We start from the raw sequence: 13,058 nt of genomic DNA on the forward strand, positions 1-13,058 counted from the left end.
ACAATACTACAGACTTATAGATCTCCTTGCACAACTGTAAAGGAGAGATTCCACTATTATGTTGTGGATTAAATCTTACTCTCAATCCTATCTAAAATTAATCAGACAGAAAATTGTATTATTACCCAAAATAGCCACCACAATGTCATCCCTGAGTATCTCGATTGATCCACGGGAGATGAAGTATAAGGTGGTTAGCACATCTCCATAGTGCACCAAAGTGTCCCCTGGTGGTGCATGAGTGGTCTTGAATTTCATAGCCAGTGCCCGCAAGCATCCTTTTGTGGCTCCCCGAAAGGCTTTGCAATTTTGAAGCAGTGTACGATTGAGATGCAGACATATATCTGCTTGGAGGCACTCTGGGAATCCTTTCAGCACCTGTACAGGTGAGAGATGGGATGGAGAGAGGAAGAGGTAGAATGAAGGCATGAAGAATGTAAGGAAGAGAAAGGAGGAGTATAACAAATATATGCAGAGGATTTGAAACAGGAGTTGAAAAAGAAGAATATAGGATATTTAGCGGTATGGCAAAGAGGTCAGGTTGAAATATATTGGGAGTTGGAAAGAGGCAATAAAAACAAATATATGTGGTAGGTGAGAGTAGATGAGGGTGGGAGATATAACATAGGAGACAAAATGATGAGAAAATATATAAAATTGGACAGAGGATATTAAGATATGATATGTAGGGGTGGAAAATGATGGTACAATATGTAGAGTTTTATAAAGAAGATACAGATGATACATAAGAAAGGAGATATGATAAAGAATATAAACAGTTTTAGAAAGGAGATGAAGATGGATACATATGATTGGAGAGAAGATAAATACAGGATTGATACAAAAAAGATCGAGACGATATTGATACATTTGTAGACAGAAGATGAGGATGGGATTTATATAGTTGTATGTTGAGTGGAGAAAGGGACACATATATACATTTGGGGAAAGGACATGAAGACAGGATATATAGAGTTGTAAATCAATGAATACATAGGGTTAGAGAGATGAGGTGAGGATGGAATATATTCAGTTGTAGAGAAGTGATGACAGGTTATATAGGGTTATGGGCAGTAGATATCAATGGGATTCATACATTGTAAAGAGGAGGACAAGAATTTTAAAAGTTGTGCAAAGTTGATGAGGATGAATAGAAAGGTTAAGTGAGGAGAGTTGTAGAGAGATTAAGATAGACAATAGCACATAAGGTTGAATAGAGAACAGCATTTATATAATTGTTGAGGGGAGATGACCAAGAGATGTAGAGATTTATAGATGAAAAATCGAAGAAAATGGATGGGAAATATTAAAGGGATTGGATGCAAAGTTGGAGGAAAGAGATAAAGACAGTATACAACATATATACAGTATGTATAGTTGGAGAAAGTAAAATAAAGGATGGATCCATATGTAGAGGAGATGATGATGACATATGTAGAGATAGATAAAGGAAATGTGTATAATTGTAGAGAGAAGATGAAGAAAGATACATAGGGTTGAAAAAATGTGGTTGGGATATACAGAGATGGACAAAAACAATAAGGGCAGGATATACATGGCATTGAAGAGAGGGGGTGACAGATATGTAGATTTGAAAAATGGTTGGGATATTTAGATACAAATTGGAAGAACAGGTGGAAACAAAAATACAGAAGCATCTGTAAATTGCTTATTTCGGTCCTGTTCTAATTCCATAAAAATTTTAGTATGGTTGCACTGGGTCTATGTATCAATGCAGAGGAATGACTGGTTGGAAGAGTTTTGGTCTTTGACTGGTAAAGCTATTATAACACAGTCACCAGGAAAACAGGATTTAAATAAACAGCTGGAATACATTGGTTTGTTTGATGCCAAGTTTATGATTATATATGGATGGTTATTCCTCGGTGTGTCTAATTGGTGTGAGCCCTGATGTATTGCCTCCTAGAGTGACCTTCAATAATGCAAACTAGCCAAATTCTCAAGTATGGATTGCTGTCCTGTCCTGAGCCTTGCAGAGGATCTGACAGCTCATGGTGGGATCCAGTGCCTTGTCTTCTGGTTGATGCTTTCACTTCCTGCCAATAGATGAGTTGGCTAGTGTTTTACCCTGGTCCCTACTTCCACATGCTGTTGTGAATTTGATGTCCAGTACTACCAATGTAGCTGCGTGCCCGTGGCATAGCCATTAGATGGCTACTCTACTAAAACCTGGGTGCCATATGTGTTAATTAAACTTGAAATAATCTATTACAGCCTTGTTGAGTAATAGGAACTGATTAGTGCCTGTTAACAAATAATCATAGACGATTACATCAATCCCGGCAATGGTGGTGTCTCCTGCCTTGTACTACACTGGGATAGGGTGACAAATATATTTGTCTTGAAGAGACAGAGAGAGATAAACTTCTTTACCTTTCCTTTATCAAAGAGATGTCTTTTTTATCAAAGTCGTCTTATAAGCTACCTTACCTGCTTAATTCGGATGCTCCCATGACAGAGCAAAGGCATAGCCACTTCCTGCAGATTGTTTGGGTTACTGGCTAAATTATTACCCCAACACCGATTTTAGATGTTTGGAACTAACTTATAGCTAACATTTTTGACAACTAAAGAGAGATATAAGTCTGTCTATATTATACATCATGAGTTTAGAGGTTTTGTTTCATCATTGCTGCCATGGAAACAGCTTTGCTCTCTAACTGTATACTTCTAGCCCACTATAGTTAAAAATCTGCTGAAACTTCCACATAGATTCTCTTAGTTGCTATAAGTCAGTGACAGGGGCTCACACAGTGGACAGTGGATATATAAATATTTCCTCCTTAATTAAACATTTATACACCACTTCACAGTGTAAGTTTTAATTTTCTTTAGGAAATTGTTGGTTTTAATGAGTATTACTTATATGCATCGTGAAAAGAGTTAACATGGTCCAGCTTGCAAAGTAGTCGGCCAGCTGTCAGAATGGCCAACTCCCTGCCAAGGTCCACTGTAATGTAATGAGGGACTTCATGATTATAATCATTAGGTGAAATTAGCTTCAAACAAGCAGATTTTTTGAAAGAAGCATTCATCAATACTACATGTTAACCAAAAGATGAGAGACAAATTAAAACAATGATTTGCAAATAATTATATGGGGATATTCATTTCACAATAAAAAAAATATTTAAGAAGCAATCATAAGATACAAAAGTGTCTTACGAACCTATTTAACAATACGCAAAATTAAGGTAATATTAATATTATAGTAATATTATTAGTATTCTATAGTAGTAAAAAGAGATACATCCTCCTTCTAAATGCTTTTAATGCCTATATTTACCAATTAAGTATATATATATATATATATATATATATATATATATATATATATATATATTTATTTTATTTTTTTTCAAAGGAAAATTGGGTGAACATATCCCAGTGCATTTCTGAACTTGCCTTTGATACATAGACCACCTGTGAAAATGATATAACCACTCCCAAAGATCAATTCACCTACATCTTTTATGGAGATTGTAAGCTCTGTGGCACATTATCATGAAAACAGTGTCACAGCCTTATATAACATGATTCCTATTTATAGTAATGATACTACATGAACATTAAGTAATTAAGCATGTATTCTATACATACCGATTGGACAGTGGGTGGAGTTTTTGACTGTCATTAGAACATCAACTTTGCATGGCCTTCTATTAAACAAGTTGTTTAAGATACCATCCAATGTCATTATTAATAATAATTAAATAGCGAGTGTTGCAGGTACATTTTGATGATACTCAATAATGTGCAACGTATAGCTAGTAGGTAAAGCAGACACTAAATGATCCATAGAGCTTGCAATCTACAAAAAATGACATGCTCACAATTCCATTTCTTTGTCAGTCCAAATTATAATCTATGTGCATAACTTCAATTTTCACACGATTACTGTCTTGCCTCTATCACATTAACTGGCATTGAGTGTTGCACATTGCGAATTACTTAGGACACTCTTCTTTCTGAAGACTAAGACACATGGGCATTGACTATCTTTTACCAAGCATTGGTCAATGATGATATTTCCGATCTCTAATACGAGCTAACGGGGGATACTCCCAGTTCAGTGTCTAGTTCATAAATATCAGCCTTTTTCCATGTATTGGCCATTGTCATACTATTGGTAATCAGATAGACTTCAAGACCATTCTATGTTCTTTTCTACCTCTGTCATTGAAGCTAGTCAAGTGTTACTAAACAGCATGATATTTAATTGTCTTTAGGTTTGGTTTTCAGGTAGTAGTATGTGTCAAAATTTTGGAGGCCCACTTATTCTTCTTTTGTTGTTATTTGCGGGTCAGATCAAGATGCCAATTTTTGTCTGTATTGAGGAAATCACACTGGGACATAACAGTTGATGTAATTTCTAAATCTGGTAATTGTATTCTTAAAACCTAATGGGGTAATACTCTAGGGAACCTTCTGAAGAAGTCTTCTTCATGAATTAATGTCTGGGCCTTCAATATGTTATTATAGCCATGGGCAGTCTGCTGTCTACCACTGTACCTAGATGTAAAACTCAGGAGTATCTTCAGGACCTGTGATGAGTCCATGGACATTATAATCACTCTTCTCCAAGATGTCTTCAGTTTATCATGTCTTGTGCATGGTATATATATATCATGATAGATTGACAACTTTGCAAGACCTATGCTATTGATGCACTGAATCCTTTTTATGGTTACTGGGTGACTTGTGATGACTACATATCTCTCCAGCCTACATGTTTGAGTTTTCAATATCTGATTTTACAAATAATATATATAATTTTATTCTTTAATCAGTAGTATTAAGAGTACCTAATTGCAACTTTTTCTATTGTATAACATGGGTGGCTGTGTTATACCCTTGTCTGCTGCTGTTAATGTTACATTTCATTAATATAACTCTGAGCAGGCACACTTTACAAAAATCCACATTCTGGATGTATATTGATATATTTACTTAACGCATCAGATAAGTGCAGAATTAGCCTCTGCTGAACTTACTCACTTCTGTTATCATTTTACCAAATTGTGCGTATTGTCATCATGTCTGGACCACCAAATTAAAGCGACAATTCTAATGTCTCTTTCTATGTGACTTTTAACTGATTATATAAGTCAGTGTATGTTATGTCATGGTTGTGGTGTCAACGCTATCTCTCTCTCAGGGGCAGATTCAATTAGAAGCGAGGTGTCTCCGGAACGTCCGCGATACACCTGGAAGCGGAGATTTGTCAGAAATCTCCGCTCATTTTTCCTCGCATGGGGTGCGAGGGGAAATGAGTGGAGATTCCTGCCGTAACTGCCGGCAATGTGCGCAGCGCGATGTCTGCACGCCACATTGCCGGCAATTGAATCTCCCCCCTCAATGTCACCACTCATGGACCATCAAACAAGATGTGGCACATTTTAAGTCTACCCGCTGAGTCACATGGAGCAGGGAGGAAGGTTTGACATGCCCTTGCCTGGCAGACGATCTTTGCTTGAGATCCAGCCGCGGGTTGCATATTAGCCTTTCAAAGGGAAGAGAAACCGTGAGGCCCTGTACTTGATGCCCAGAGAGAGCAAAACATCCAACACCATCCCAATACAATCCTAGGCAAACTGTATGGGTTCAATGAACACAGGAATCCTGTAAAGACAAGATCACAACACACACAGGATCCCTGCACACGCACTCATCTTCTAACATACTATACACTTCACCTAGGCTAAGATATATCCTAAACACAGAAAGTTCATTCACATTCATTTATACATGCAAACATTGTTGCTATTCAAACAGACCTCATATATACACTCACCATTGTTATAAAACAGTTTCACACACAAAGAGCTATGACAAAACAGATTTAACTTCTCACTTCCTATAGAGATGTGCTCACAAAAACAACACTGAGATACACAGTTCCTGCATACGTGATTCTTGCACACATTTTACACAAATATACAAATGACACATAAAAACAAGATGTATAAAGAGCAAAACAAGTGGTTGTACATAAACATACATGATTTTTACACAGAGACACGCATAGAAATATACAGATGAGAAAGGTTAAAAATAGAACAATGACACACAAACATATAAACAACACACAGACATAAATATATTCACACCAATAATCCCTACACATAAATACATTTCCCAAAGATATTATTTCCACATGCAGACACAACCCCAAAACAAACACTACACTCAAACACAATATCTAAACAAGAATACAAGGTCTAGTTCTAACACAATTCCTACACACAAACAGGATTCCCAAGGATGTAGTGATGATTCCAATGACAGCGGGATGTTGAGATGTCATGTCCAGCCGAACAGCTGTTTGATTAACACTCAGAAGATTAAGTCATTTTTATTACTGGATCGCCACGTGGTTGTCACGGCAACTTTCTCCTCCTCCCAGCTCCACGTCTCAGGTGCAGATACCATTTTGTGTAACTTGAGTCAGTGACCACAATTCCTTATAGATTACTGCTTGAATTCTGGGGTCTTATCAGTACTTGGAGAAGGAAAGAGTCTGAAAATGTAACTTATGACTATGAAACATATGGGACAATAAACCCTTACAAGGGGGTTTCCACCTTCAGAGCGCTTTTAATTATTGGCTTCTTCTGCAACTAGAACTAAACACATTGCTTTATCTTCTAAGCTCCCTTCTGTGCTTTTCACCAAGACCTTAATGATATATTATACCGACAGAGTTGACTATATTTGTTGTACTTGAGTATGGTATAGAGCTTCGCTATGGATAATAATGAAACCAGAGAACACTGTAATGTCCAATTCATCTTCGAGTGCTAAGGACCCTTACAACAGCCTACAATTACATAGGCGGAACGGATAGGGGAATGGTCGTATGCACGTAGTTAATGTACAGTAAGGGCGTGCAGAGCACGAGCTCACACAGCAGCGTCCGATTCAAGATTTGGGGCATCTCTAAGGTAGGTGATTATCAGTTGTATCACTTGCACCAGCTACAGGTCCGGTGTAAGAACTGAATACTAGTGCTGATGATCATGTATCTATCCTAGAGCATATGTTTGCAATCAGGAGCAACTGTAAAAATGCATTTAATATACAGTAGACATTAAGTACTAAATGTATTTTTTTTTATTTTTGTCATTAATGATTTATATTAAGAGGTGACATTAATTGAATACTTTAATTTTCTTCTGTGCGTTCTTTTTGGGACTTTATATTCAACATATGTATTGAACGTATACTGCAGAATCTTGTCTAGTAGAACAGAGGAGACCTAGGCCCGTTTTCATCAACAGACGTACCCTTAAATCCACTTCTTGTTTAATACAGACGTCTATGTGCGTTTTTTTTAAAAAAAATGTGAGCCTTGCTACTAGTTACAGAGCTTTCTTCATAGGCCCATCTACAGCCTGACGGACTGTGAACAGGGCACGGAAATTGATGGGATTATTGATTGTGTCTGATCAATGTCACTGTATATAGTAATAATTATTATAAAAAGTACAGTCTGACTTAAAATTGCAAGAAGTTCCCAATAGTTAATTAAAATATACAGTTGCATGACAGGTGGCATGATATGTAGCCTAACTGAGGTCAAGGTGTACAGGACTAAGAATCAGTAGCGGAACTAACATTGGTGCAGCAGGTGCCGTGCATTGGGGCCCATGGAGATAATGGGGCCTGCTGTATGGAAAATGCAGAGGGTCGGGGTTCCCTCCTCCCCACCTCCCTGCAACGGGACCCACAGCTCCCTAGTTCTGTCTCGCTAAGAATGTTACCTTTGCACCTTTTTGGATGGGAGTTATAGGCTACTAGTAACTATACATTATTGTCCCCGCCTACCTCTATTAACGTCCGTTATCAACCTTTGGATTGATATGGGTTAGGCTCCTGTCGCTAGAAGATGATTAGTTTGGTGACGAACAGTGTACCATTGGGAGGCTGATCAATGAAGCCCACTTGGACCTAGAAAGCGTTGCTATGTGATAACTGACAGTTATCATCTCTCCTGCTATACCTGAGATACAATGCTACATACACCACAATGAAAGCAAAGCCAACATCCTGTGGGGCCCAGAAAGTAAATACAGTATGTATCTTCCATTATGAGCCATTGCAATAACTTGGGGTGAACGAGACAGTTTTTCACCTGCAAAGGACTATTAATATGTTGGCTTGTTTATGCCCTCTTGCAATTTTTACTAAATTAATTGCTTTGTCTTCTGGCTTCCTTATGTAATTTTAAGCCACGTGTTTATAATATGTATTTATAATATGAGGCAGAGTTATTTATTTTCATTTTCATTAGATATAACTGCATCTAGTGACCAGCATAGTATCCCATCCCAGGGCACTGGGAATGAACAAATCTGCCTGCTGATATCAAGACATTGATTAAAAGCACAGAAAGAATGAGCAATATACTTCTGTACAAGTCAGTGAGCTATCGTGCTCTGAAGACGGAAAACCCATTAAATTCATCTCAGGTTCATGCGATTGTAAACCGGTAAGAGAAATGGAAGCAGACCATTGTGTACTGGGTGAAATTGGTCATTTTGGGAGGTATGGTATCCAATATGCATGGATAATATTGCAGCACAGATAGTAAAAAACTGTCACTGTCAGCTGCACATAGTGGAGGCAGATATTTTGAGGGTTCAGTCTCTGTTAATGAGAATGCAGCATATTAGTTCACATGGAACTAGTGACGTCACTGAGGCATGATTGACATCACTCATAACTCAGTGATGTCCCCAATTACCTGTAAACTGAAGGATGGATATTGGATCGGCCCGTAAAATAGCTGCTTACACTGTGTGTGAGATATGAATACTGTTTTTCCAATGGTAACATTTCACTGGGAATATTACTTCTTAATTTCTGAATGATAATTTAACAAAATAATGCCCGTACAACCGTGATGGGCAACCCGATATACTTTGGGGACCCCATATACTTCAAAATAGCCACACATTAATCTTAATCTCAGCAACAATTTAAAACAATACAAACTAATCATATAAATAGACTCCTATATGTAATAACATACCAGCAGGTATTTTAAAAAAGTGTTACAAGCTATAACAAACAAATCCCACAATAAACCAGGAAGGAGCTGGGGGCTGCAGGTGAAGGCTACACAGGGCCATATGCGGCCCTAGGGCCGGCCTTTGTCCATCTCTGCTGTAGAACATATGCTACCCATAGTAACCATTCACTTATATATATGGAAACATCTGCTTGGTTACTATGGGCTAAAGCAAATGAGCTAAATGAACCATTTTATTAGTTATTTAATATTTAAAACATTGTGACTTGTTTTCCATGGATTGTAAATTATACTTTGCTTTACCTAATAAAGATAGGTAACAAAGGCCCCGTAGTAAGACAAATTAAAAGGGTTTACTTTAATATACTGCTATGTGCATGCCATCCTGCAGCATTTACTAAACATGTTGCTTTATTTTTCTTATATGCTTATAGACATGTCTCTGTATTATAACTGTTTATTTCCGCTGCGGTGTTTGGATACAACTGTATCCAACGCAGGGAACGCAGCAGATCCATGTTGTAGCCAATGGTAAGAACTGTATATTATAAACACAGGGCTAAAAAGACACAGAAGGAAGCATCAAAGCTATAAATTTTATTAATATGTATAAGTCAATAACTTAAAGACATCTGAAAGTGGACTCTTAAAGTGCAGTGTTTTCATGTTGCCAGTTGTTGAAATGTCTTTCATAAATTGAAAAAAACACAAGTATCTACTGTGCTCTAGGATTGCAAAGCTTGGCAACTATAAAAGTGGGAGAATTTCAGCTACAATAAGTTTTTCACTGGCTTAATGATTGGAATAGTAACCAACTATACTATGACTAAATTTGGTATGTTATTTATATTAAATATTGCTGTAGCAATATTCAGTTGGGAAAAGCTGCTACAGCAGCCAGGGCACAAATATCCTTGGTACATAATTATGTCTTCTGCCATTTTACAGTTAATAATAATAATACTGCATTAACTAAATAGCAGTGATAATAATAATAATAATAATAATAATAATAATAATACTATGCAGGAAGCAGACAAATAAATATCTAATATATTTTAAATCAGCGGCGGAACGATCATTGGTGTGGCAGGAGCAGTGCATTGGGGCCCATTAAGATTATGGGGCCCACTGCATGGCAGATGCAGAGGGTCGAGGGCGCGGTTTCCTCCTCCCAGCCTCCCTGCACCGGGACCTATAGCTCGATAGTTCCGACTCTGTTTTAAATAGTAGGGTATAATCTGCACGTTTCAAACCACACTGGCCAGAATTGAGCATGATACATTTCTAAAATTATTTATTCTCTCCCTAAAAAACTCAATGATTGGTACAAGATTATCCTCTACAAGGATGTAACGAAAAATGAAATGGAATCATATTGAAAGGAGCACTGACTGTCAGGATGGAAGTAATAGTTTGTTAATTTTTGGTTAATGTGTTCCAGCTGTACACCAGCGTATTGCTGACATGTTGGGCAATGCACTCACCGCATTCATATCGATGCCGTTGGTGTAGGACCAGGCGTGCTGGAAATATTCTTCAAGGCGCTGCCTCAGTGGGTTTGGGATCTGGTGGAAGCGGATAAACTCCTTGACACGCAACATTTGGGTGTGGTAACGTGCAGTGCCAGAGTACAGCCGCTGGATTATGGCAGACACATTGCCAAAGATGCTGGCATACATGAGGGCTGAGAGAAACAAATAAGAGAGGTGATATACTCAGATAGCAGCATGCATTATATAATAATGACTATATTGTTATCATGATTGTTTTTAAGGCTGTGTTACCGATTAATGTACACCACAGTAAGGGTAGAGGAGCCAACCACAACGCTGTGTTGTTCTTGTTAAACTTATTGGTGTGATAATAAATCAGCTCTGATGAACATAAAATTCATCATTGGTCTTCTGCGATGGTATGTAGCCTTAAGTTGGAAACATAGTATATTGCAAGGGAAATCAGACAAGAGGACACTTTTCATTTGGGAGATCCACCAACCAAAGAACGGTTAAGCCAAATTTGTTATAGGAGTTGAATAGTGATGATGTGGGATTTTTAGGTAAAATTGGATTCAGGAGGATACAAGGAGCCAATATAGGGATTTGCAGAGTGGTATAGTAGATGTGGATCAAAGAGGGAGGAATATCGGTCTTTTTGTGGCATTTAGGACAGATTGAAGTGCAGACAGATGAGTGAGGCAAATGACAGCTAACAGCAGGTTGAAGCAGTCGAGGTAGGAGATGATGAAAGAATGGATAGGAGTGTTGGTCACATCTTGGAAGAAAAGGGTGTATTCTAGCAATATTTTCAAAATGAAGGTGATAGGACTTCGATAGAGATTGTATGAGAGGAGTAAAGCTGAGTGCAGAATCAACGGTGAGAGCAAGGCAGTATCCTAACGAGAAAATTATGTTATTGGCTGTAAGAGAGATTGAAAGAAGGTGATGAGCTATGGTTTGGAAATGTTGAGCAGTGCTGAGACATCCATGTGCAAATTGCAGATTCATTTGGTCACACGCAATAGTAGAGAAAGGGAGGGAACAGGAGAAGAGCGGTAAATTTGAGTTTATGTAACGGAATTGATGAGATACTTGCCCAACTTTAGATTAGCGCTGGCTGGCCTGTGGTGCGGAGTCTAACAAACCCTCTGGTGTTCACCAAGAACCGGCGCAAGGCGGGATGGACTTAGCTGGGGCGGCTCGCAGGTCGCGGCCCACAGATCGGCCCCTAGATGTAGGGCTCAGGGAGATATTCAAAGTCAAGTAACTGGAATCTGGTACGCAGGTATAACAGACACACATGGTAAGGTAAGCCAGGGTCTGGTACACAGGTAAGATATCAGCTAATCGTGGTCAGGTAAGCCCGGTCTGGTACACAGGTAGGATAGCGGATACTTGTGGTCAGGTAAGCCGGGGTCTGGTACACAGGTAAGACAGCAGATAATCGTGGTCAGGTAAGCTGGGCCTGGTACACAGGGATTGGAGAGCAGGGAATGGTCAGTACACAGGAACACTGAAGTTGCTCTGACGCTGCCCAAGCGTCAGAGCCAGATTTAAATAGACAGAGGATTTGAATTCCCCACCCCGCCGCGCAATCATGTGACTTCACTCGATACCTGGAAGTGAGAGCCGGGACTGCGGCGATCGCGGTGCTGGAACGGGGAGTGGTAAGTGTAACTGTACCCCCTACCAAAAAGGTGGACCCCGGACACCTAAAAGTGTTTGGTGGGAAATCTCCTGTGGAAAGTTCACAGAAGACGGGGAGTGTGTAAATCAGAGGCAGAAACCCATGAACGCTTCTCGGAACCATAACCTTTCCAGTCTGCTAAGAACTGTAGAACCCCTCCAGAACAACGAGAATCCAGAATTTGCTTGACTTCATATTCTAGTTGCTCTTGAACCCCCACAGGAGGCGGAGGTCTCTCAGTAGTGGACAATCACAGGCTTAAGGAGGGAGACATGAAAAACTTTGGGAATGCGTAAAGAAGAAGGAAGCTTTAATCTGAAAGCCACAGGATTGATGATCTCGGAAATCTCAAAGGGCTCAATAAATCTAGGAGCCAATATCTTGCTAGGAACTTTCAAGTGAATGTTCTGAGTAGACAGCCACACCTTATCCCCTAGAGTGAGAGGAGGAACTGCTCTTTTTTTCTTGTCGTACACCATCTTGACGCTGGTAGCGGATCTCCTCAGGCTGGTCTTCACTAAATCCCAGATGGTTGAAAACCTGCAAAAGAGAGTATCCACAGCTGGTACCTCTGACTGAGGAAGAGAAGAAAAGGCTGGTAGTCTGGGATGGCAACCATACAAGATAAAGAAGGGGGAGTTGGAGGCTGGTTCATGGTAATGATAGTTGTGAGCAAACTCTGCCCAGGGAAGCAAATCAACCCAAATGTCTTGATTGACAGAGACGTAGAACCTTCGAAAATTCTCCAACTCTTGATTCGTTTTCTCGGTCAATCCATTAGTCTGGGGATGGTATGCAGAAGAAAGGTCAAGTTTGG

At 39.1% G+C, this 13,058-nt stretch overlaps 1 protein-coding gene across 2 annotated transcripts in view; it reads right to left on the bottom strand.

The window, feature by feature from the left end:
• Positions 1-13,058, bottom strand: part of KCNH6 (potassium voltage-gated channel subfamily H member 6) — a 211,043-nt gene that overhangs the window by 10,590 nt on the left and 187,395 nt on the right. For both annotated transcript variants that reach the window (XM_075177361.1, XM_075177362.1), the window contains 2 exons: positions 10,543-10,742; positions 126-378 (listed from right to left, as the gene is read on the bottom strand). In XM_075177361.1, the coding sequence (XP_075033462.1) occupies positions 126-378; positions 10,543-10,742 (453 nt within the window). The remainder of the gene's footprint in view (positions 1-125; positions 379-10,542; positions 10,743-13,058) is intronic.

Source organism: Mixophyes fleayi, chromosome 6 (assembly GCF_038048845.1).
Source record: "Mixophyes fleayi isolate aMixFle1 chromosome 6, aMixFle1.hap1, whole genome shotgun sequence".
NCBI lineage: Eukaryota > Metazoa > Chordata > Amphibia > Anura > Limnodynastidae > Mixophyes > Mixophyes fleayi.